The 24,670-nt window shown below is 34.4% G+C and overlaps 1 protein-coding gene across 5 annotated transcripts in view; it reads right to left on the reverse strand.

Annotated features, from left to right (window-relative positions):
* The window catches only part of GUF1 (GUF1 homolog, GTPase), a 36,060-nt gene extending 11,441 nt beyond the window's left edge, over nucleotides 1-24,619 (reverse strand). Inside the window, exons 1-17 of one of the 5 annotated variants that reach the window (XM_030800874.1) lie at nucleotides 24,208-24,616; nucleotides 22,425-22,536; nucleotides 22,134-22,282; nucleotides 21,776-21,856; nucleotides 20,574-20,651; nucleotides 19,667-19,750; nucleotides 16,955-17,019; nucleotides 16,261-16,464; nucleotides 14,835-14,974; nucleotides 13,580-13,703; nucleotides 13,015-13,147; nucleotides 12,143-12,286; nucleotides 11,201-11,334; nucleotides 8,395-8,496; nucleotides 6,384-6,503; nucleotides 4,693-4,729; nucleotides 3,473-3,611 (exon numbers count right to left, since the gene is read on the reverse strand). In XM_030800874.1, coding sequence (XP_030656734.1) covers nucleotides 3,480-3,611; nucleotides 4,693-4,729; nucleotides 6,384-6,503; nucleotides 8,395-8,496; nucleotides 11,201-11,334; nucleotides 12,143-12,286; nucleotides 13,015-13,147; nucleotides 13,580-13,703; nucleotides 14,835-14,974; nucleotides 16,261-16,464; nucleotides 16,955-17,019; nucleotides 19,667-19,750; nucleotides 20,574-20,651; nucleotides 21,776-21,856; nucleotides 22,134-22,282; nucleotides 22,425-22,536; nucleotides 24,208-24,372 — 2,004 coding nt within the window. In that variant the 5' untranslated portion in view covers nucleotides 24,373-24,616 and the 3' untranslated portion in view covers nucleotides 3,473-3,479. Of the gene's footprint in view, nucleotides 1-160; nucleotides 3,612-4,692; nucleotides 4,730-6,383; nucleotides 6,523-8,394; nucleotides 8,497-11,200; nucleotides 11,335-12,142; nucleotides 12,287-13,014; nucleotides 13,148-13,579; nucleotides 13,704-14,834; nucleotides 14,975-16,260; nucleotides 16,465-16,954; nucleotides 17,020-19,666; nucleotides 19,751-20,573; nucleotides 20,652-21,775; nucleotides 21,857-22,133; nucleotides 22,283-22,424; nucleotides 22,537-24,207 lie in introns of those variants that run through there. The other 4 variants (XR_004027221.1, XM_030800876.1, XM_030800875.1 and 1 more) reach the window with 4 other exon arrangements.
* Between the last annotated feature and the right edge of the window lie 51 nt (nucleotides 24,620-24,670).

Consider the following 24,670-nt stretch of genomic DNA (forward strand, 5'->3'; position numbering starts at 1 on the left):
GTGAACCTGAAGAAGTATATGCATTCGACTCCCAACAATTATAGTACATGTGAACCGGCATGTATTTTGGGTTTGTTGCCATCATGCATTAGGAGAGTTAGGTTAAAAGATGTCTCTGCCTCTGTGGGGAGCAAGAAAATGCTCCATTTGCTAATTTTGCATTTCATAAGCCCACCTGGTAGAAGAAGCCTTACTTATCTGCTTGTCTATGTGATCAAAATGTAGGTTCTTAAAATATTAAAATAGCAAATAAATTAATGAAATAAAATTGGTAATAGGGTTCTATGGTTAAAAGTGGGGGATGGGGTAAATTATCTTGCTTTATTGTAATTCCAGATGTTTTAATAGCCTTATATATGTTTTTTAAATAACTAGTGAGTAACATTCCACTTACACTTCCAGTAATAAGAATCACTTACTACAAACTATGCTGACTACCTTAGAAAGTCATACAGCATCACAGTGAAAAAGCTAAAGGTACCTGTTGTGGTACATGATTCACCAGTTATTTCTGTGCTTTAAAGGTCTAAAAATTCTCCTTTCCATTTTCCTGCCCTTGGTGTTAGGGGCTTAACTGAGGTTCATGTACTCAAGCTCCTCCACAAGCTGAGGAGTGAAAACTCTGGCCATTTTCATTCCTGCTTTCATTCCCTAAACTCAGGAGCTAAGCTGCTGTTAGACAAAGAACTTAGCTTTTTGAAGAAACCAACCATTAAATCCCAGCTCTGTCAACAATGGTGACTTTGGGAAATAAAAAAGTCTCAGCTTCTTCCCCAAAATTTTTACATAGATTGAATGAGGGAAGCATACATAGCTCAGCACAGTGGTTGTCATACTAAATTCAATGAACGGTGCTATTTTAATACTGGTAACAGTGTTTAAACATACTTCAATGTTTGCTAAAATCTTAGTAATATTAAGTCCTCTGAGGAATACACTTATAAAGCACACAACTCCAAATCACTAAAGTCATCTCACTGGGAAAGTGGGAAGGGGAAAGAAATTAAGCTTACAGAAAATGCTTTTTTGTACTACAACTAAAACTACTTTTTTGTACTACTATAACTAAAGAGTCATAGGTTAAAAAAAGATAAAATTAGTCTGAATAAAAAAGACTAATATTAGTAAATTATTAAATAGCAAGCACATAGTACACATTACGTTCCAAGAACCAATTTGTAACTTATCCTTTGGCAGTGATAGAACAGAACACTTTTACAATTTTTTAATTTCAAATACTGTCATTTTCAAAATACTACTATCATGGTCTTTCAGATTTCATCTGTTTTATCAGAACCTGGAAGGGGGAGGGAAGATACATAAGATGATAATATATGTATCTAGGATACATCACAGGCTACTTCTACACATGATTTTAAGTAAATCTCCACTTAATTTATAATTAAAATGACTTCACAATAACTGTGAGCTCAAAATATCTGAGACAGCTCTCAGGTCAGTTTAGGAAGTTTATTTTCCCAGGGTTAAGGATGTGCCCGTGACACAGACTCAGGAGGTCCTCACCACATGTGCCCAAGGTGGTTGGGGCACAGCTTGGTTTTACACATTTTAGAGACATGAGACATCAATCAGTATGTGTAAGGTGTACATTGGTCTTGAAAGGCAGGACAACTCGAAGAGGGGCGGGGGCTTCAAGCATAGGCAGGTAAGAGAGAAAGGGTTGCATTCTTTTGAGTTTCTGATTAGCCTTTCACTGAATATACAATTTACATGTGAGAGGAGGGTAGAGGAATAGTCAGTTATACCTTAATCTGGCTTAGTGAAACATGAAGCAGAGAAAGCAATCATTTATGCATTTGTGTCATGTGAGCAGAAGGAAGACTTTGAGTTCTGTCTTTGTCCATAAGGAATTTCCTTGTGGGCAAATTTTATCTTCGTGGCTGTCTTATTTAGGAATAAAATGGGAGGCAGGTTTGCCTCAATCAGTTCCCAGTTTGACTTCCCTTTGGCTTAGTGGTTTTGAGATAGATTCTTTTTCTTTCATATAACCTTAGTATAAAATTCATCCTTGATAGTGTTTATCCCTAAAAGACATTTTCCTCATTCAATTCATTCAAGGTTGAAGATAAAAATCAATGGCTAAATGATGTTATCTTGCTGTAATATAGTCTGCAGTCTGGTTTGTTCGTTGGCTGAATAAACATGGGAGCTGAGAGCTTTGGAGAAATAACTGGTTGTGAAATCTCAAGTTAACTACTCTAAAATCGCTTCGATTATGAAATTTAGACAATAATTATTAAAATGTCATTATGAGTTCCTGGTAATACCAAACACCTGTCATTTTACACAAATGCGTTCTGAATGTCTGAAAGACAGCTCCTGCCCTTAATTTACATGTAAACCATTTAGTTTCAAACTTAACCACCTGATAAAATCTATAAACATTTTATCATGAACTAGAGCAGATGTCTAGATAGTATGTTATTTGAGTTTACTGTTTAATAAATGAATTCATATCAGATAAATTAATCCTGCTAACAAATTTGACACTTAAGGTGATTCTGAAAATCCTTTAACTTAAAGTAGATGGAATCTTAAGTATGGGGCCTTTTAGTGTCAGTAAAGAAAAACTGCATGCAACAAAATATAGCAGGTCCTCACTTGTTGAGATTCATGGAAATTGTGACTTTAAATGAAATGACATGGCTGAGCATGGTGGCTCACGCCTATAATCTCAGCACTTTGGGAGGCCACGGCAGGTGGATCACGAGGTCAGGAGTTCAAGACTAGCCTGGCCAACATGGTGAAACCCCGTCTCTACTAAAGATACAAAAAATTAGCCGAGCATGGTGGCGCGCGCCTGTAATGGAGGCAGGAGAATCTCTTGAACCTGGGAGGCGGAGGTTGCAGTGAGTAGAGATTGCGCCATTGCACTCCAGCCTGGGCAACAGGGCAAGACTCCGTCTCAAAAAATAAATAAAATGAAATGACGCATAAACCAATTTTTTTTCCTCATCAAGGTTACAAACCACTTAAGGAAATGGCATCATTCAAGGACATTGTGCTATGTGTCATTTTGCTTAAAGTCAGTTTCTAAGAACCTTTCGATGGCATTTAAGGACTTAACTGTAGTTACAATTGAGTGCTTACTATGTGTCGTGCACCTCTGAATATTTAACATATTACCTCATTTCATCTTCACAACAACTTATATAGGTAGTAGTATAATCTCCATTTTACTGAAGAGGAAACAAAGGTTAATTTGGCCAAGGTCACCTTACTAGTGAGCGGTTGGAACAGATATTTGAGAACAGGCAACATGGCTTCAAAATCTAAGCTCTTGCCTACTCACTCATTACTCCCTTTCAACAAAAGGCTAGTAGGTTATTTGAACCTGAAGACCCTGAAAGTAACAAGCAAATTTTATAATTTTCTTTCTGTTGTCAGCGTATTACAATTTGCAATGAAAAAAAGATAGTTTTTAATTTATGAAAATTCTTTGTTTTCCCACCAATTATTTAGAAGACTGTTTTCAGAACTTTTATAAAAGCATCTTTTGGAACTTCAACGTTGCCAATTTTCCTCAGCTTTTTTTTCCCTTCTGCTTGTCTCTTCAAAAGCTTCATTTTTCGGGTAATATCACCACCATACTGAAAAATATTTTAAAAATTGGAAGTCTAAGTCACTCTAAAGAGAAACAATCTCATGATTACAGAGGCATCAGTACAACCTTATTATCCATAAGGCAGACATCTCTCTAACCTTCCTAGCAGATCCTAATTTTACTGTCTTCTCAAAGAATGATAAAGGCTTTAATGTGGATGGAGGTGAAGATCCCCAAGGAAACCTAGTATAATAATATGCATGTCAAGGAAGAATTATCAATCTCATTACTGATTCTAGGCTTGGAATTTTGACTATAAAGCCACAGTCTAATACAGGAAACTCTTAATCACATAGGAATAAATGTGCCTTTGGAGAAAGAATTGATCATTCAATTCTCACAATATTTAAGAATAATTTTTATTTTTTTGAGATAAGAGTTTCCCTCTCACCCAGGCTAGAGTACAATGGCACGATCTCTGCTCAATGCAACCTCCCCCTCCTGAGCTCAAGCAATTCTCGTGCTGCACCCTCCCGAGTAATTGAGATCACAGGCATGCACCACCATGCCTGGCTAATTTTTGTATTTTTAGTAAAGATGGGGTTTTGCCATGTTGGCCAGGCTGGTCTCGGAACTCCTAGCCTCAGGTGGTCTGCCCATCTTGGCCTCCCAAAGTGCTGAGATTACAGGTGTGAGCCACCAAGCCCAGGCAAGTATAATTTTTTAACAGCAAACTGGCAAAACAATGTCAGGAGAGGTAGATTTCAACTGTAAGATGAAGCCATTGTTTTCAAAATCTTTCATTGTATTTTAGATCAAGAAAACATGTTGCCCAGATCATAGAAATAACTGTTGTAAAAATCTTCCTTAGTATTACATATAAGAACAATTTTCATAAATATTTTTGTAAATTTTTATTTTATAAATAAGATGAAAAAATATTTAAAGATATGGGCAAAATGAACAGGTTGCCATGGTCAAGCTGAAATTTACCTATTCAAAAAGAGAACTTGGAAACAAAGAATGTATAAAAACCAACAATGGAAATCAGTAAGTTTATGCCGCCTTTGATTTAAAACCCATAAAAGTTATATTATAAAGTAGAATAAATACAACTAGATACGTACACATTTTGCCAAAACATTTTTCCTATAGGCTTTCACACTGTAAAAGAGAAAAATTCGTTTAAGTACATAATTCCATTATACTGTTTAAAAGCACTTTCTTACCAAAAACAACCTCCCCTTTACTTGAAAATTTTAATGATAGTATCATTACCTATGTAAAATTGCCATAAGCGTATTAATTGGATACTTCAAATGCTCTTGTATTTATTTTCATGTACTTGGCATAAAAGAACAAATAAATTCAACATGTTTATCAACACACATTAAGAAAAAAAGGTCAAGGCTTGTGGTAGGCCTGATTAGGCCAAATTCAAGCATGATGTGACCTTGATTACAAGAAATATATTGTTATTTTTTACTCAATCTAAAAATACTGTTACCACTACTACTTCAGCAAAACAAAGTATGTTTATTATCTTATTACTGACTACCTCTACTGAATGTAGATGGAGTGGCTAGGAAGATTGATATATCCACCCCAGCAGTTATAAACTAATCTATTTCCATAATGTTTGAGAAATTTCTAGATCACTCCGATTTTGAAAATAGCTCCATCTTTATGTATTCCTTAAGACAGAAAAACCTATTTTTTTAAGGTATTCTCTCAACACACTTATATTAGAATAAGCAATTGCTAACTGTCTTAAATTGCACTTTCCAGGATGTTTCCTGGTTATCATCTCCACTCTGCCTGATCTCAGTATTTACGAAACACAGAATAACTAACCAAAGCAAAACAGTGTTAGGAAATGAAATGTATTTCAAACAGTGGGCCTAAAATTAACCTCAAGTCTATATTAACATGATGGTTGTATTTCCCCATTAGGTTTGGGTTAAGGTAGAATTTAATAGCAATTTCCAGCTTTTCATAACTGAGGAGATACTTCCTATTTCCCAGAAGTCTTAGGATCATTAAGGAAAGGAAATGGGAAGTGCTACAAGACACATCCTGCACCTGATGTTACAGGCAGAGCAGCTTATTCGGTGTTCTTCATTGTTATTTTTTGGTTTTTGTTAAGAAACTAGGTCTCACTATGTTTCCCAGACTAGTCTCAAAGCAATCCTCCTGCCCCAGCCTCCCAAGTAGTTGGGATCACAGATTGTGAGCCACCACACCCAGCCAGTCTTTCATTTCATGAAAGACTAGTGTCCTACAGAAATTAGCCTATCTTCCATATCTACTATAATTTATGTGAGGTCCCTAATCTAGAATGCAAATCCTAACATGGTATTGGCATTCCTTGATTTATAACCTCCCTAGTTCTGTGGAAGTGGGGAAGCAATACTAAATGCTTTGGGTTAAAAAAAAATTGTAATTTTGTCATTTGGAAGACAAAACCTTTTAGTTTCAGTTTCTATTAATTTATAATCTACCTAAAGGGATAAAACCATAAAGAAATTCCTTACCCAGGAAATTCAGTATAGATATTGATATGAGTGGAAATTAAAACAGTTCCTCAAACCCATATACATTATACTAACTGCAAATCACATCACCCAATGGTGTTATATAAGTAATTCAAAGTAACAGTCATTACTTAAATCAGAAAACTGGAGAGCACTATCATACTGTTTCTACAAGTAAAAATAAAGTTTAGGCCAATGTCAAATTAAAATGTTCAATATTCTTACACTTTTTAGGTATATCATTTCTGAAACTGGCTCAAGAACAAAAATGAATTTCAACTCACGTTTCTCTTGCAATGATTTTACTTCCAATAGCAGCTTGAATTGCTATCTCAAACAGTTGCCTGGGAAGAGAATCCCTCAGCCGTTCACATATGGCTTTGCCAATTGAATGCGCTTTGTCTCTGAGACAGAAAAATACACCTGTTTATATATCCTAAATAAGAATATTTCAAGTCTTTTTCTAGGCCAGTTACATAATCAACGTAACGGTGATCTCTTAAGGAGGTTCAAATGAAACTTACTTATAAATATCTCCTACTCTCTGAATCATGAACAACTTCTCTGATTTAAAAATGTAATGTATGATTACAGAAAATTTAGAAATACAACATTAGAGAATAGAAACCGTTCTTGATTCTCTTTCCTTACCCATTGAGAATGGTTAAACATTTTGGAATGTTTATTTTAAACAGATATCTTTCTACTCATTTTTTTTTTGTATGATCAGTGTTTATGAAATATTCTACCCTCTTATTTGACATTTTTATGTCACTAAATATTACTCCACAAGTTTTAATGGCTGAAAATAATAATATGGGTGCTTTGTAATTCATTTTAGCCAATCTGCTATTTCTTGAACATGTGGGGTTTTTCCTTTTAATAATTTTTTTACAAATATAAAAGGGCGCGGTGGCTTACACCTGTAATTCCAGCACTTTGGGAGGCCGAGGTGGGCAGATCAGAGGTCAAGAGATCAAGACCATCCTGGCCAATATGGTGAAACCCCGTCTCTACTAAAAATACAAAAATTAGCCGGGCATGGTGGCACGTGCTTGTAGTCCCAGCTACTCGGGAGGCTGAGGCAGGAGAATCGCTTGAACCCAGGAGGCAGAGGTTGCGGTGAGCAGAAATTGCGCCACTGCACTCCAGCCTGGCGACAGAATGAGACTCCCATCCAAAAAAAGAAGTGGGTGAAGGATATGAACAGACACTTCTCAAACGAAGACATTTATGCAGCCAACAGACACATGAAAAAATGCTCATCATCACTGGCCATCAGAGAAATGCAAATCAAAACCACAATGAGATACCATCTCACACCAGTTAGAATGGCGATCATTAAAAAGTCAGTAAACAGGTGCTGGAGAGGATGTTGAGAAATAGGAACACTTTTACACTGCTGGCGGGACTATAAACTAGTTCAACCATTGTGGAAGTCAGTGTGCCGATTCCTCAGGGATCTAGAACTGGAATTACCATTTGACCCAGCCATCCCATTACTGGGTATACACAAAGGATTATAAAACATGCTGCTATAAAGACACATGCACACGTATGTTTACTGCAGCACTATTCACAATAGCAAAGACTTGGAACCAACCCAAATGTCCAATAATGATAGACTGTATTGAGAAAATATGGCACATATACACCATGGAATACTATGCAGCCATAAAAAGTGACGAGTTTATGTCCTTTGTGGGGACGTGAATGAAGCTGGGAACCATCATTCTCAGCAAACTATCGCAAGGATAAAAAACCAAACACTGCATATTCTCACTTATAGGTGAGAATTGAACAATGAGAACACATGGACACAGGAAGGGGAACATCACACACCGGGGACTGTTGTGGGGTGCAGGGAGTGGGGAGGGATAGCATTAGGAGATATACCTAATGGTAAATGATGAGTAAATGGGTGCAGCATACCAACATGGCACATGTATACATATGTAACAAACCTGCACGTTGTGCACATGTACCCTAAAACTTAAATTAAAAAAAAAAAAAAACTTGTTCCCAATTCTAAATCCATCATTATAAAATGTTTAAAACTTTTTTTTAACATGGTAAAGGGAAACATTTCTATGACACTATTCTTTTTGACTATTATAGCTCTGTTCAATTTTTAGCAGTCTAGAGAGAAGTGTGGAAAAAGAAGAGAAAGCAGTTAGTAGGGTGAACTCTAATTACCTTTAAAAGTTTTTTAAATGCAGCTGCTCAACAAAAATAAGTGAAAAACATCAAAAATGAGTATTTTCACATTCCATGATTAGTTCCTACTCAACTTACTTGTGTACAACAGTTACTAGCTCCTCTACAGTATTTCCATTCAGCAGAATATCCATTTTCACAAGTTCTGCAGTCTGGTAGCCTGCATCTTCGTAATCAAAACTAAAAGGAAAAAAGTCCAAGTGGTAAATATTACACTTCCCAAGACATTACCTTTATTACTCTACTCTTTACTAAATGTCTACTTTCTACCACATTACACTCCCCAAAGAGATCTAACTTTCCATCAAAATATTACATATACAGTTTCTTGTGAATGGATCTAAATGTTATCTTTTTATGTTTATTAAGTCAAGGGCAAAAGCAAGGGGAATGTGTTTATAGGGGAAAGGAAAATAAGCTGGTGAACCTGACAAAGAAAATGGTTTATTGAAGACAAAAATCATGCCTTCCCAATGTTCCCAGCAGCTGGGAGGCTTCAGACAATACTATACATTAATGGATCATTTTCAGATTCATGAGTTGGGTTTCTGTTTAACTTTCTATTACCAATGACAACTCTATGTTTAAATAAGTGGTATGACACTCATAAAATGCCATTAATAAATGAGACCTTTGGATTTCCTATTTGGCTCTTGAGCTTGCACCTCCCTTCACAGGGCTTTTGTGAGGATTAAATGAGTTAATACATGTAAACCACTTAGAGCAATGCCTAGTACATAATAAGCGTTTAAACAGAGCCTAGCTTAGCACACACAAGCACTTAGTTTCAGCTATTACTTTGAACAGCGTGGTCAAAGCTTGCAATGTTAGTCAAAACAGACATTTAAATGTTTAACTTATAAAACTGAAGTCTAACAAGAAAATTTCAATTAGGCTTACAAGTTGTCCCAATCACAGACAAGAACATGTATACTCCTATTGTCTTAATTTTAAAACAACTGGTGCCTGGACTTGCAAAATTATGTTTGGTTTCTAAAGATTTTCAGCAGGAAGGTCATAAAGTGACAATAATACACTCTATTAACAGATTATTTTCAGAAGTATTGTTAAAATCCTTTCTTTCTTCAGGAAGCATCACTTATTATACATTTACTGTATGAAAGATACCATGTTAAGTATCATACAGAATACAAAGCAAATAGGGAGAGAATAAAATAGATGTGGTCCTTAACTTTGAAGCTGTTACAGCTCCAGCTATGTTGTGGTCCAAAATCTTAAAAATCTTAAAAACTTCTTAACTCATTTTTTCAAAAGAAATCATTATAAAAATTGTTTCTGTTTCCAAGCAGCCCAATCGATACCTAACCTCTATTGAAAAAAACATAGATCTTCTAGTGTTTCCTTAGAATGCAGGAAACACATTTGTAATTCTAAAAAGCTACTATGGTTATGGGTTGAGGGCAAATGCCTGTTTGATTAGGCACCACTACAGTTCTTGTGTAACACAGGACTCCCTGCTCTGACCCAGTTGCAGTTGATTCTTGCCTCCTGGTATGAAATAAATTTTTTCCTGATCTTAATTCATAGCCTATGATGACTTTCTGTTAAGTGTGGAATTGACTGCCTATGTAAAACATCCATCTTGAACATAACAATTACCTTAATGCTGGAAGCTGGAATATTTTATTTTTATGTAGTTCAAAAATAAATTATGTTCTCTCATTAAATTCAAAATGTATTTAAGTTTCCAAATGAAAAGGCTTTTTAAGACCACTTATAATTCAGAAAGTAGTACCCAAATGCAAACTAAAATTGACAGACTTCTGTTAAAAATATTTATAAACATTAAACCTACTAATCTTCCTTCCAATCTAGTAATTTTAACATGCCAATTCATTTTACTTTAAATTCCATTGCCACTTACTTGCTCAAGGTCTTAGTCTGAAAGAAGATATAGAAGAAGAAAAAACTGGGTGACAAAAGTAGAAGAAAATTCTCAAAGAAATATGAAGATTCCTTGGTAAGAAGAATTATATATGCTAACTCTCTTCACTGACAAGATGATTAAATAAAGTTAAACTTCCAAGTCACTGTAGCATGTTCGTTAAACACTGGAATTTGTCTCTGCATGTTAACATTAACATTCATGCACTGTGTGGGAGTTTTATAGATATCAATGTTCATTTTTCTCCTTCTGCTTCCCAATGTTTCGTATCTTTTTCTACTATATACTATCCTGTAACATAAGACTTTAGGGCATAGTGAGGGTATCTAGAGTTATATGCCCGCCCCCCGCCCTCCCAAAAAAAAAAAAAACAGCCTCTCAGAATGCTATGCCCTGAGTTCCTTATTTGTTATTTAATAGTAACTCTCCTTTCACTTTTTTCTGGCTTTTCTCCATGTACTCCTATGAGATACACAATGGTTTTCATGATGAGGACAACCTGTTCCTGGAAAGACTAAGTTATTAAAGTGTTCACTAATGGTGGGGCCTATTTAACATTTTTTACAGACTGAATATGCACTTTTATTTTTCAAAAAATGTAAACAGATGCTCTTGAGATTGCATAACATACAAATACATTTTAAAACTGCCACTGAGGTTACAGTAAATTTTTGAAATGAGGTCTAATTCTTAACAGACAAGGAATACAATTCTTCATGAAAAGGGGACTAACTTTTTTTGTTAAAAGAGAAATAAAAGTTAGATAACAAATCAAAGGAAACTTTTCTCCTATAAACAAATCACAAGCAGTCTGTAACACTGATAAGGTTGTTCCAAGTCATTCTAACCTTAGAGTATGATTCTCAACTATCTTCAAGAAAGCTGAAATTACTAAATAAATGAAGAATTAGTATACCCTTGCTCATCAATATTTCAAAAAAGTTGGTCAGGCATCTTAGGTGCTCATTATTTTTTTACCTAGCATATCCAGAAGACAGGGATTTCAAAGAGTCATAAAAATCTACCACAATTTCATTCAAAGGAAAGAGATATTTAAGCATAACTCTATTTTGATCAATAAATATCATATTCTTCTGAACTGCTCTTCGAGCCTAAAAAGGGAAGGAAGAAAATGGGTTTAATGATAACCTACTCAATTACTGAGGAATAATGTATTTTTCTAAAGGTCTAGTAAAAACTTACAGGCAGTATTTATAATCCAGAGAGAAACATTTTATATTTCAATTACATTAGGCTTGCTACCAAAGCTTTTCATCTTTATCTAACAATTTTATCTTTTAAAATAAACACCATTTCATTTAACAGTAAATCAAATGTAACTACATATAAAGTCAAAAGTACTAATTTCTTGTTTTACAATTAGGTCCAGAGAAAATAAAAGTGTAAGACCAAGATTACAATCTAGTTTTTAACCTAATCAAAACTCAAGTCACCATCTGACACACTTTCCAATATGTATCAGAGTATTTCACGTAGGTATTTTTAAGGAATATAATCACATACCATTTGAGGATTAAATCATTTATTACAATGTGGTGAGAACTAAAGCAAAATGGGAGTACCTTCAAATTTATGGTCCCTAAAGTACTATAATTATCTTTCAATCTACTCAAAAAGGTGAAAAGAAATTATACATTTAGCTAATTATCAAATTTCTTTCCTTTGGGCTAAAATATCAAATCAGTAAATTACACAAATTATCAAATATGTTTACTTAAAATCAAAATAATTTAAAAAGCATACATATTTATGTGTATAGATATAAACAGATATATATATATGAAAATCTCATTAAATTCAGTATGCTCAGCAGAAAGAAATCTTTTAAAACCTGAGTTGGAAATCACTATTTCAGAGGACTAAAACCTAATTTTGTATTAAATTGTATTACAGTTATACCTCGCAAAGCATCATTATTTTTCCAGTGTATTCATCTGGTGTGATAATAGTGCCCAAAACAACTGGCTCCAAATATTCTGTTACTTTTGATTTATCGGGGAATTGTGCAGGATTGATAATTGTAATTTCTTTTTCTCTATGTTCCTAAAAATTAGAAAAATCAGCAATACTTGAAATCTTAATATAATGATTATCATTTTTCTTGTTTGCTTTATATTTTAAAATCTCTCCAGCTATAATCATTTAATATTAATAACAAGTATTAGTAAACAATATATTCCAATTATTAATATTTACTAAACATATTTCATGGACCATTTAGAAAAAGTATGACAAAAGAATACATTTTAACCTGACACTTATAAAACATTATAGTTTAATAAGTTAATTTTGTTGGAAAATATTTAGATTGCCAAAATTATTATTTGTTTAAAATGAACAGATTGCCACTTACATGGAATACAATATTGTCTTCATCACTGATTTGAAATTTAAAATTTCCCAGTCACCGGAATGAATGCTTCACTCTTTACAAGATAAATTACTTAGGACCAAAATTACATTTTTCATCTTTGTGCTAGAATCAGCACATTATTTTCACTACTAATTTTACCTTTTACTATCAGCAATAGACTAGTTTTGATAATGTGGAGATTATATCAGGTTAAGAAAAATATTGCATAAATTAGTTTTCAAAAAAGTTCTTCATCATTAGCCATAGGGTAGTTCAATGTTTATTACTACTAATCAATCAATATTTCGTTTAATACTTAATCAGCTACCAGTATAGTAAAATGCTTCTCCTGCGTTGTATATACACACATTTATTTTTTCCAAGAGACTAATGCAAAACAGTACTAAATACCAAGTACCTTTATCAATTTTGATGATGACAGTACAGCTTTATATGGAACAGTAGGGGTTGTTAAAATAACAGAAGCATTATATTCTTGCTCCAGTCGCTGGTTGAAAACTTCCATGTGCAAAAGTCCAAGAAATCCTAGCCTGAGGGAGGAAAAGACAAACTCCAAAATGTTTATGTCCCATGGGCTTCATTTTTTTTTTTTTATGAACATATTGTTACTTTAAGAGATGGATGGAATTAAGAGTCATTCAAACAATTCACAATATAATTAAATGCTAGCATAATTTTATTAAATAAGATTAAAATCTTCCATTGGGAATCTATTTTAAATCACTATAAAACTTACCCATAAAATGTCAATCCACAACGTGAAACAGGCAAACAAAAATTGTTTTCATTCACTTTACACTAATATAAACTTATTTTTAGTAAATGTTCCAGAACAATGCACAATTTTATACCTCCCTTACTTATAAAGATACTTTAAAAAACCTCCCTTTCCTATACAAATATTTTAAAAATACACCATTTATACCTCCCTTTCCTATAAAACAAATGTGAATGAATCTTACCTCCAGCCAGCACCCAGAGCAAGGCTACTATCCCGATGAACTGTCACACTGGAATCATTTAAAGTCAGTTTTTCTATAGCACTCTTCAGATTGTTATATTCAGATTGGTCTAGAGGATACATTCCTGGGGATACAATGATTTCTAATTATCATGTGATAAGCTGCCTACAGACCAATCAAACCACATGTGTAGTGCTGCCAAGTTCCAAATTAGTCATTTACCTTTTAAATTACTTTCTTGTATTTTATTGACCAAAATATTCGTTTGCTAAAAATGTATGATTATTTGGTTTCAAAGTATCTTACAAGTCATTAGTCTGAAAGAATACACAACTAGATTTGCACTCCAAATAATGTTTTTAATGTTTTTGAAAAAATACAGGGAAAAGAAAAATAAAAACCATGGGAATTAGGCCTATTAAGAAAACACACTGTAATTTCAAAAACAAAAGCACAAGACATTCCACAACCCAAATGAAACTTTATTATTAGATAAAAATAGGAGTAGAAATTAAAACTATACTGCACTCTCAATTCTCTAAGGCAGATTATCTACTTAAAACCATAGTTAAATTTTGCTTTTTGGTATTTACTGACAAAAACTATGGGAATCACTACTGATTCTCTTTCATCTGACACCTCTGAAGTCCTCTAAAATCCAGATGACTGACTTTGCCTAAAGGTAGGGGTAAACAAAGTTCCTAATTCGCAGTGAGAGAGACTGTAGGGTGAAAATTAAGGGCTAGATACTCAGCACAGAGTAACCCGATGACCTTCAATCAGATCTTCCTTTTTCCAAAGTAAAGAAAGTAAAAGATTCTGAAATTATACGTACTTGAGGCAACACCACTCTCTGTCATGTCTACATTAGTACAATACAATATTAAAGAAAGTCTATCGAAGATGAAGGCACTCAGTGTCTACTGACAATTAGTAATAAGAACATCCTAATTAGAAAAATGTTTCAATAAGGAACTCCCTAGAAAAATAAGAAATTTATATTACTGTATTCTATATATCACAGCTTCTTAAGAGCTTATTTCTTAACACATCCTAAATGATCTCCCACATATAATTTCATCATACATATGAAATTATAAACTGATAAACAGCACAAACAATTAAGTGAAACAATATGCTGGAATTAGTGGTTATTTAAAATAACCAGAATGTGTATTTTTTCCTTAACCACTGAGACAGACTTTTAGTTTAAAAATATCATGGCCCTCAACCTTTGAATTTGTGAGCTCCTCACCTGCAAATACCATTGGTTTCGCTGATTTAAACCCAGGCAAGGGCTCCACTGGTTGCTTATGTAAATATAATGTATCTCCTATTTGCGCTTCAGTGACATCTTTCATCCCAGCAATCAGATAGCCCACCTGTCCTGCATATCTAAATAAAATTATTATATGCAAATATTTACTGCTTTAATGTTTCAAGCACATAACTCACAATTAGTTCTACCTTCCCAGGAAACTATCATACACTTTCCAAACTTTCCATACACTTTGAAAATAAGTGCTACATATCAATTATCAAACTCTAAAGCTTGTCAGCAAATGAACACACCAGGTCTTACAATCCATTAGACCTCTCTACTTTTTCATGATTCTGCCAACCTTTGCAATTTAAACAGCAGTTTCTAAAATACATGTAAATACAGTGAAACTAGTAAGTACAAAAGCATTACAATAAGTACACTACTTGTGATGTCTTTTATTAATGAATTGTGTTGCAAATGTTCTTTAACAAAGGAAAAAAAGGTAAATTTTTATCCAAGAAAAATGTGAACTCTCAACAAACTGGACATTTGATGTTCCACCTGTAGCAAAACGACAAATCCTATGAGTTCAGTTTAAGCTTAGTTAAAAAAAAAAAAAAAAAAACCCTACAAAATTAAAATAATTTACACTTAGAATGAGCTTTAAGAATCTTAAATGAAGATGTGATAATATTCAGTATATATGGCAGAATATAAATAGATGTTAAAATATTTCAGTAAAATAAAAATAGACTTTCTGACTCAATATAGTGCTGTTTTAAGACATACAACACTAAACACTCAAATGTGATCTGACAGTCATCTGGTTCAATAATTTCTACAGATGAGGAACAGGACCTTACAAAGCTCAAATTATATACCCAAGGTCATGTCTCATCAGTACCTGATATGGAGTAGGCACTCAATAAATAGTTATTTTACAAGTCAATTCAGATGTTTTTCTAATGCACACTACCCTTGTTAATCCCACTCCCCAAGAATTTTAATCAAGGTCTTACCATGAATTCCACACTAAAGATTTATTAAGGTTTCTATTATACCACCTTTACATTGGAAAATCTAGTTATGAAGAAATGTCAAAAATGATACCCAATATGGATATGGGTGGAGGGAACTAACTCTTTCATTGTCTCATCAAATATATCAATATAGGATCCAATCTACCCTTGATCATAAACCTAGTTATAACTAGTCATTTAGAATAAAAAAAGTATCAACTGACGTTTCTATTGTCCTTCACAAGAGATTCCTTTTGACAAAGCATTTACTGTATAGTTGCATTAAATAGTTTTTTTAAGTTACCAAATGAGGATCATTCTAAGCATACCAAGTTAAGAAAAATGCAGAAATAGAACCACATACAAATGCATTTTAATTACTAATGCAGATTACTTACAATTTATGAGTTGGCTGCTCATTAGGATTCAAAACTCCTACTTCATTAACTTCGTATGTCTTTTGAGTATGTGCAGATACAATTTTATCTCCTTTGGAAACCACTCCGTCAAATAATGCTACATTGGCTATCACACCTCTATACTGGTCAAAGGTGGAATCAAATACCAAAGCTCTCAGGGGATTTTTGCGATGCACTTTAGGACTAGTAAATAAAAGTAAAAAGTAAATATATATATACTAAATTAAAATCTTAATAAAATTCCTATTTTCAACTTAGTTATTGTACTTAATTTGAGTACCTGAGAAATTTTGATACACAACAGCCTAAATAAAAAGACTTTTTATAAAATATATTAGATTTAATAACCTCTACTTTTAACAAATTATATATGAATATATTTGTTCAGCTTAAAGCAAAGGAAAATAACTGCCAATGTACTGACTTATATTTTATAATGACTGTCATGAAAAGACCTCTATCAATCATCTTTACTTTTTCTTTTACTTTACTGTACTTGCCTTCTATATATTACTAAAAGCAAATAAATTTATTCTCACTCCCTGCAAGAATATTTGCCACATCCATTAAGCTAAAATAACAGTTCAAGCTGACAGTCTCTGCATTATTAAACACAGACAGTTTTTGAACTATTCAATAGAGACAACTAGTATAAAAATCACCAAATACTCACGGGGGGATTCTTTCAATAACTGCCTGAAGAACCCTCTCAACATTTGTTCCAAGTTTCGCAGAAATCTACAAAGATACATGTGAAAAATGTAAGCATTTAAAGTTAAGACTATACTTTTCTGTCTTGATGACCTATGACTTATGATCAGAAGGAAAAAAAAATTCCAATAGTTGTCAATTTGAGAAATACAGCAAAAGGAAAAGAACAAAGCAAACAGTATATTGACAAATACCTCGTTTTCTATTATAATTAGGTAGTTCTACGGTTCTAGAATTGAATTACAAGAGAGTCCTGATTATGGTATTGAAAGAGGAATAGACTAAGAGTTCAAAATCTGGGTAACGATCATGTCTCTGCATTGAATGCATGTATTTCACCAGTATCTATCTCTTTGAGCATAAATTTCATCATCTAAAAAATGAAGTGATTATTCACATTCTGCCTACATCTCAAGGTTGTTGTGTGGATAAACAATATATGTGGATGGCATAAAACCATAAGGCATGTTACTACTACTTTACTGTTCTCACACCAGAAAAGCAAGCCAACACTCAAACCACATGGTATGACTGACCTTTATCACTAGTAATAAATGGACTATCTCTGAAATCCTGACTTCAAACTTCTTACTCTTCACATTCACTCTAGACCAGGATTTTTCAGTTTCAGCCCTACTGACATTTTGGGCCAGATAATTATTTGTTTTGGGAGGCTGTCCTGTGCATCACAGGATGTTCAGCAGCAACCAGGGCACCTCATTTACCCACAAGATGCTGGTAGCATCCCTCCCAAGATGTGAAAACCAAAAATATCTCTAAATATTTGCCCAAGGGCAAAACCACCCACCACTGACAACTACTGCTCTAGACTGTAGTACTTTCTTTACAACAATCCTTAACTTGTAACTATTGAATATACTACTTGATGCTGTCCATCAGCTCCACTCTCCACTCTGTTTCTATCCTTTCCCAGATGGGACTCCAAGATCCATCATTTACAATCACTCTGGTTCAACCACTTTCTGTTTTCTTATCAGAGGCAGCTGGCAAAACCTCAACCTTGACTGCATCCAATTATGTGTTTTTTCTATGCCCATATACAGAGCAGCTTAACATTACTGGAAAAAAGAAATCAAATAAATGGTCTGGTTCATTTCTTGTGTCTGACAACAAGCTATCTTGCCTATGGGCAGCCATGCTTCTTATATACTTAACTCCAAATCAAGAAACATCATTTAATGCAATGCAGATTTTAAAATTAAGGTTCTTTATTAAAGTATGAATTGGAGGATTGTAGACAGTGCTCAGTTTAACAATGAACTGTTATGTTTTATGTGTTATGTTGTTTCCTCCTGGATCATAATCTCCTTTTCATATGGATAGTTAATACTGAACCATAATAATTTCACATCTGTGCTACTATTAATAGCTGGATTCCCTGTATCTCTTCTTACACCTCTTTGATCCATTCTCTGTAAGGCTACCTGAATAACTGGTTAATTTGTTTCTCTTGCTTTAAAATCCTTCCATTACCTTAGAATAATTTTCAAGCTCTTCAGCACGGCAAGAGTCCCAGCATGACTTGATTCCTGCATACCCCTACAAAGCCTTCTCATCCAATCTACCTTTCTGATCAGTAAACATGCCAAATCTTTTCCCAATTTAAGTCCTTCACACATGCTCTTTTCTCTTCCTGGAATGCTTTTCTGAAAATTACTCATTCCTCCACGTTTCAGTTTATCAGAGACGTTTTTGCTAAGTTATTCCATGTCATAACATCTCTCTAAGAAAAAAGACTTTTCACTGTTAACGATGGTATTTCACCTAGAATAATACAATCTGTCAACTGAATTTCCTCGACAATCTCTATCCTAGTCAGTAATTCCTATGCTTACTTCTTTGTTTACTTATTTATTGACTGTCTGCAAAGAGGAAGGGGTCTTGTCTGTCTTGTTCACTGCCATACTCTTAGCTGGCATATACCAAATAAGAATCTGAATGAATTTTATTAAGATTAAAATCAGAATAGTTAATTGTATTTTAATATAACACAATCCAAAATATAAAACCATATATAACTTGCTCTTTCGAAAATTAAATGAGATTGAAAGAAAAACATTACATTGCTGCGCTGACATACTTTACAGTACCATATAGTATAGCAGTTTGGCTGTGGCTGTTTAACAAGCAGATCATCATTTGAAAGGTAAATAAAAATTCAAATTTAAAATGGTAGCAACTTTGATATAAATAAAATCTATTGTTTCCTAGCACTACTATAACTAGCTATTTATAAAATAGGTTTTTGTCAGTTCAAAGAATGATACATACAAATGCCTTGAAATTAGTTTGAACCTACTCTTCAAAGACAGTATTTCCACTGGGCAAAATGACACACAAGAAATACTGCAGGGAGTTTCAGAAGGCCTGTGTTTTAGTCCTGGCATATTGGCTAACTAAACCTGTGATCTTAGGAAAGTGATAAAACCTTTGAGCCTCAGTTCCTTCAACTACAGCATCGCAATAATTTCTGTATGTCCTAACAATATAAAAAGGGCTTTTGGTAAGGATCAAAGGAAATAATAGTAAAAGAAGTTTGTAAAACTATAAAAAACAGCATATAATGCCAGGTTATCAAATACCATGAAATTTCACTTAGCCCAATTACTTTAGACTTTTTTCAAAGTATAATCTTTTTAGGAAAGTATTTTACCTTAATACATTCATCACTTGGAATATCAAACACTTTCTCAATTTGGTTTTCAACCCTTTCAGGATCAGCATTCTTCAGATCTATCTTTAAAAAAAAAAAATCCATTATGTGTTAGTATAATAAAGATGTATTATGTATTAACAGTATTCTGAGGTAGTTAAAAGCTTACCCACTTTAACCTAACTGACCCCTCTATGACATTTTTTCAAAAGGAGTAAAATAATCTTTGTATTAGCAGTACAATTTAAAAACCATGATTGAAAAAGAGAAGGTAGCAGAGCATGCAAAAAAAACTTAAGCAGTTAGCTACCTAGGGCAGCAAAACAGATCAGTAGTAATTTATCAATTAAGCAGCATGTGAACTGATTTTAAAAGTTAAGTTAAATACAACATTAAGTGTGACAACAAGCTGTCTTACCTATGGCCTTCTTTTAAACTTAACTCCATTTTCAAGAAATATAATTTAAAGCAATGCAGATTTTAAAATTAAGATTCTAAATTAACTTTAAAATATGAAATGGAAGTTTATAGACGGAACTCAGTTTAGCACTAAATTGTCATGCTTCATGTGTTGTATTGTTTCTTCCTAGATTATAAACTTCTCTTCTTTTCCTATGTATGGTTTAATCTGACAAACATGTTTCATCTGTCCTGCATCCCTTCCCTACAGAAATGGCCCTCAGTTACCGCAAAATAATTCAGGGGAACTATCTTCTCAACTCTGTGCAAGGGTGAGTTTCAGTTGCACTTCTGTTATATACAATTCAAAGAGATAAATCCCACCAATATATTTAATAAATAGCTGGAGATCCCTCATATTATTATAATAAATAGTACCACTGACATTTAAACACTAATTGTACTTTTAGAAAGTGAAATAACAACACTGTTGTCTCATTGTAATTACCTTATTTATGACTGGAATTACCGACAGCTGTGCTTCGAAGGCAAGAAAGAAGTTTGCTACAGTTTGGGCTTGAATACCCTGAAAATATCAAGACACAAGATACTCAGATGACCATTCTATTATCTATCACAAAACTTGTAATTTAAGACCATTCCACACATCTTCATCAAGAGATTTCACATCATGCTAATAATAAAATTCAACAACATGCCATGGAGCTACCCTTCATACTTTTCTCTCCAACTTATGTCTTTGGGGTCAAAATGAAAATCGCTGATGGTAAAGCAATAACCACATCAAGTAGAGTGAGCCAACGGTCAGTCTACTAAGTTTGAGATAGGAAGCCTTTAAGGAAAGGTACACAGCAACTCAACTATGATACCTATTTTTCCATGCATCTGAATCATTCTCTGTAATAATTCCTTTCAGTTCAGAAAGCATTTATTGGAGGGCCTTTTCTGTGGCAGGAACTACATCAGCCATTGGAGAAACAAAAGATGTAACATGGACTCTCAAGGACCTCAAAGCTTATTAGAGAACACAGTCATCAAGGAAGTTTATAAAGCCCAGTACTGCCTATATAAGGTAGAGATTGACTTTCCTTGATGGGATCAGGAAAGGCTGAACACAACACCATCACCACCACCACCACTAAAAAAAAGCTGGGTTTTGAATGAAGAGTTTGTGAGAAACATGTTCAAAAGCTTATATTCACAGCTCTTTTATGGTCATCTGCTGAATGTCTTTATGGTTTACACCACAAAAGAGCTTGGAATGTTACTGATTTTTTAAAAACCTAATACTTCCCAAATTATTGCCTTAAAATCACCTAAAATGATCTGAAAACTAATGATTATCAAGATCTGCTAAAAATGGATATAGAAACCGCAGATTAAGAACTGCTAAAGTTGGTGGGGTTTTTTTGGTAAGATGCATTGATAATATGTCACACTTCAAAAAAATACAACAATCTTTTGAACAATTCCAATTTAAAAACTAGTCAATTCCAGAGAATGCTTTAGTGTAATAATATTTCAAGCTAACAGGATGAAACCATATGATTTTCAATAAGTAATAGATTAAATCTACTTTTCAAGCACAAAAATTCTATTTCTAAAACACAAAGAAAAACTCTTGAAACAACCAAATAGTCATGTCATATCACATATCACGTCACATCATACGAAATGAAAAATACCTACCTCATTTGCATCAACCACAAGTAAAACACCCTGGCAAGCAGAAAGTGACCTGGATACTTCATAACTAAAATCAACATGGCCCTGAGAAACAAAAATATTGATACCTATAAATGTGAGTTAATTTTTTAGGAAAGGGCATTATGGCAAATTTATTGACTTTACTTGATAAAAGTTGTTAAATACTCGTTTCTTTTTTGTAGCCTGCACTTTTGAAAGAACTGACACTAACACAACACTGAGAAAACAAAAAGCAAAGGCAGACGTTTAATATTCAGTTCAAAAATTAAACAAGGATCTGTTTGCACTACTGACACAATGTTGACTTTAACAATACATGCAAAATTAATATTAAACTTACCGGTGTATCAATGAGATTTAAAAGGTACTGCTTTCCTTCACAATTGTAAAAGAGAGATGCTGTCTGTGCTTTAACAGTGATTCCTCTTTCTCGTTCCACTTGCAATTTATCAAGCACCTGCTTATTATTCTTTGTTTTATCAATTGTCCCTATAAACAGAAACACTTATTGATATTTCTCTGGGCTTTAAAAAAAGGGGGGGAATATTACTTATAAAATTAAAATTTAAGAGTAAAAGTAATTCCCAATAACTCACAGCCATCAGTTAAGTATGTAATATAAATGAAATACCTGTAAGTTCTAGGAGCCTGTCAGCTAAAGTACTTTTGCCATGATCCACGTGTGCAATGATACTGAAATTTCTAATATTTTCAACAGGAAACCTAGACATGTCAAGTTTTTCCTAGAAAGGGGAAATACCACATTTAAGAGTATAAATTTTGCATACTATCAAACAAGTACACCAATTCAAAGAATATTCTTTTAATTGTTGAACAATATCATTTCTAGCATTTATATTGTTTATATTATTCTTCTAAGAATAAAGACATGTATGGTTAAGTTCATATTACAAGGAACATCAGTTTAATAGTCAAAGGTAACTATACAGCTGAATAATAATCCCTTAACATTTCTACACCATTTTTAGGGCCAATCAGGAACTGAATTTATCACCGTGAATGGAGAACATAAGATACCTAGAACTTCTAAAGGCCTGAGAATACCTTGTTCAGTAAAACTTTTGAGGCAACGGAGCTACAGAAAAGCTGAAAGAAGAATTTTCTGCTCCTATCACACATTTAATCAGGAATCAGATTTATTTAAAAATCTGTGTCTCTAACTGAGCCTCAAAATTTTATTTTAGATACAATTTTACTACTTTGCAGCTTCTCTAGTGAGAAAGATAGATGACATGCAACAAAAGACTTATAATTTTAAACTTAAAAATATTTTAAAACGGAACTCCTGGTTTTTCGTGTACACATCTTCTTTAACGTTTTACTGAAACACATCACAAACTGCTAGAAATTGTTATCAAGCAAAAATACCAGTTTTTTGTACTCTAGACATTTTTTTCCAAACAACCGTATATTTGACAATCAGCAAAACCACGAAAGTACAATGAAATATAAAATTCACGTAAGCTTTAAGTTTTGTAATACCCCACACGAGACAGATAATAAAAGCACAATTATAGCTGAAAGACTGCCAAAAAAAAAAAACTTAAAAAAAACTAATTCTGATGTTTGCCCTGTAGATTTTCTTTGCCTTCAGTTCAAAAGGTATAGAGAATTGCACCATCTTTAAAACTTCGAATTGCAATATAAATCCATTTTTAAAACCACAGGCATATTAGGGCCAAAGTTGATTAATTACAAGGTTTTGTCTTTCTGCCTACTTACAGCTTGCCTTCAGTCACTTCACTTTTCTGCCTAAACTGTATCCCTTCACAATTACCAGAGTTGTTGAACCTCCCACCCTCTCCCACCACAGTCAAAATTACACAGGTTTGCTCTGGCTGAGGTAGAATGAAATAAAACTACAAAGTCAGACCGAGCACTTCCTGCATTCTAGGTATTAGTCTAAAAAAGTCCACTTCTCACATCACACAAATCTCACAAATTAGCCACTGGATGTTTGATTACTTCTGCATTCAACTAATGAAGCAGGAGAATGACAAAGAAGTAACTTGCCCAGGCCACATAGCCAGTTAATTTGCAGGAAAATGGACGTTATATTAATATTTACTAGCAACTTTCTCAGTAGGCTTTTTAGGAGAATTAAATAGATGAATACGCGCAAAGCACTTCGACCAGTGGCTCGCGTAAACAAATCAACATTTGACATTGCAAATGGGAAAACCTACAAAGTTAGTGACTTGCCCAAGGTCACGATAGTGAGGGTTGGAGGGTCGGGAACCTGAGCAGTGCTCACACTCTCTGCTCTGCCTCCCTGTACCAAGTGGCAAGCAGAGTTCAGAACTAGTCCCAGAAAGCCCTATACATTTCCAAGATCGCATGGGGCACTCCAATGTTTTAAAATGTGGCTAAATCAGATTCCAGGGGGCAGTCACCTTGAATTCTGCGGAGCTGTAGAGCCTGTCGGTAGCCCAGGACTCTGGAGCAGCCCCAAAGGTCGGCGCGGGCCGGGGCCCCGGGCCCCCCACAAGCGCGGCCCCAGTGGCTCGTGGCGCGAGGGCGCGTGCGCACCCCCAGCCCCGACCCACAAGGGTCCACATGACCCCAGCGGCGGAGGCGTCAGGAAAGGGTACCGACAAGCAACAGCAGCATAGCCCGTTTTTTTCGAAGGTACCCCCGTAGGGTCCCGTGGACAGGACTCAAACAGACCCTGTGAAGGGACGACAATGAACGCCGAGCAACTCTGCCCAAGTACCAGATCCGGAAGCACCCCGAAGGCGCGGCGCAGCTTGCCGACGTCTGCACGCCGCACGCCGTCGTGACATCAGCGCGTCGTGGCGCCGGGTAGTGGAGTGGTCACGTGAGTGGAGGCTTTCGGTTAACTCCCTAAAACGCAGG

Source organism: Nomascus leucogenys, chromosome 20 (genome assembly GCF_006542625.1).
Source record: "Nomascus leucogenys isolate Asia chromosome 20, Asia_NLE_v1, whole genome shotgun sequence".
In the NCBI taxonomy this organism is placed as follows: Eukaryota; Metazoa; Chordata; class Mammalia; order Primates; family Hylobatidae; genus Nomascus; species Nomascus leucogenys.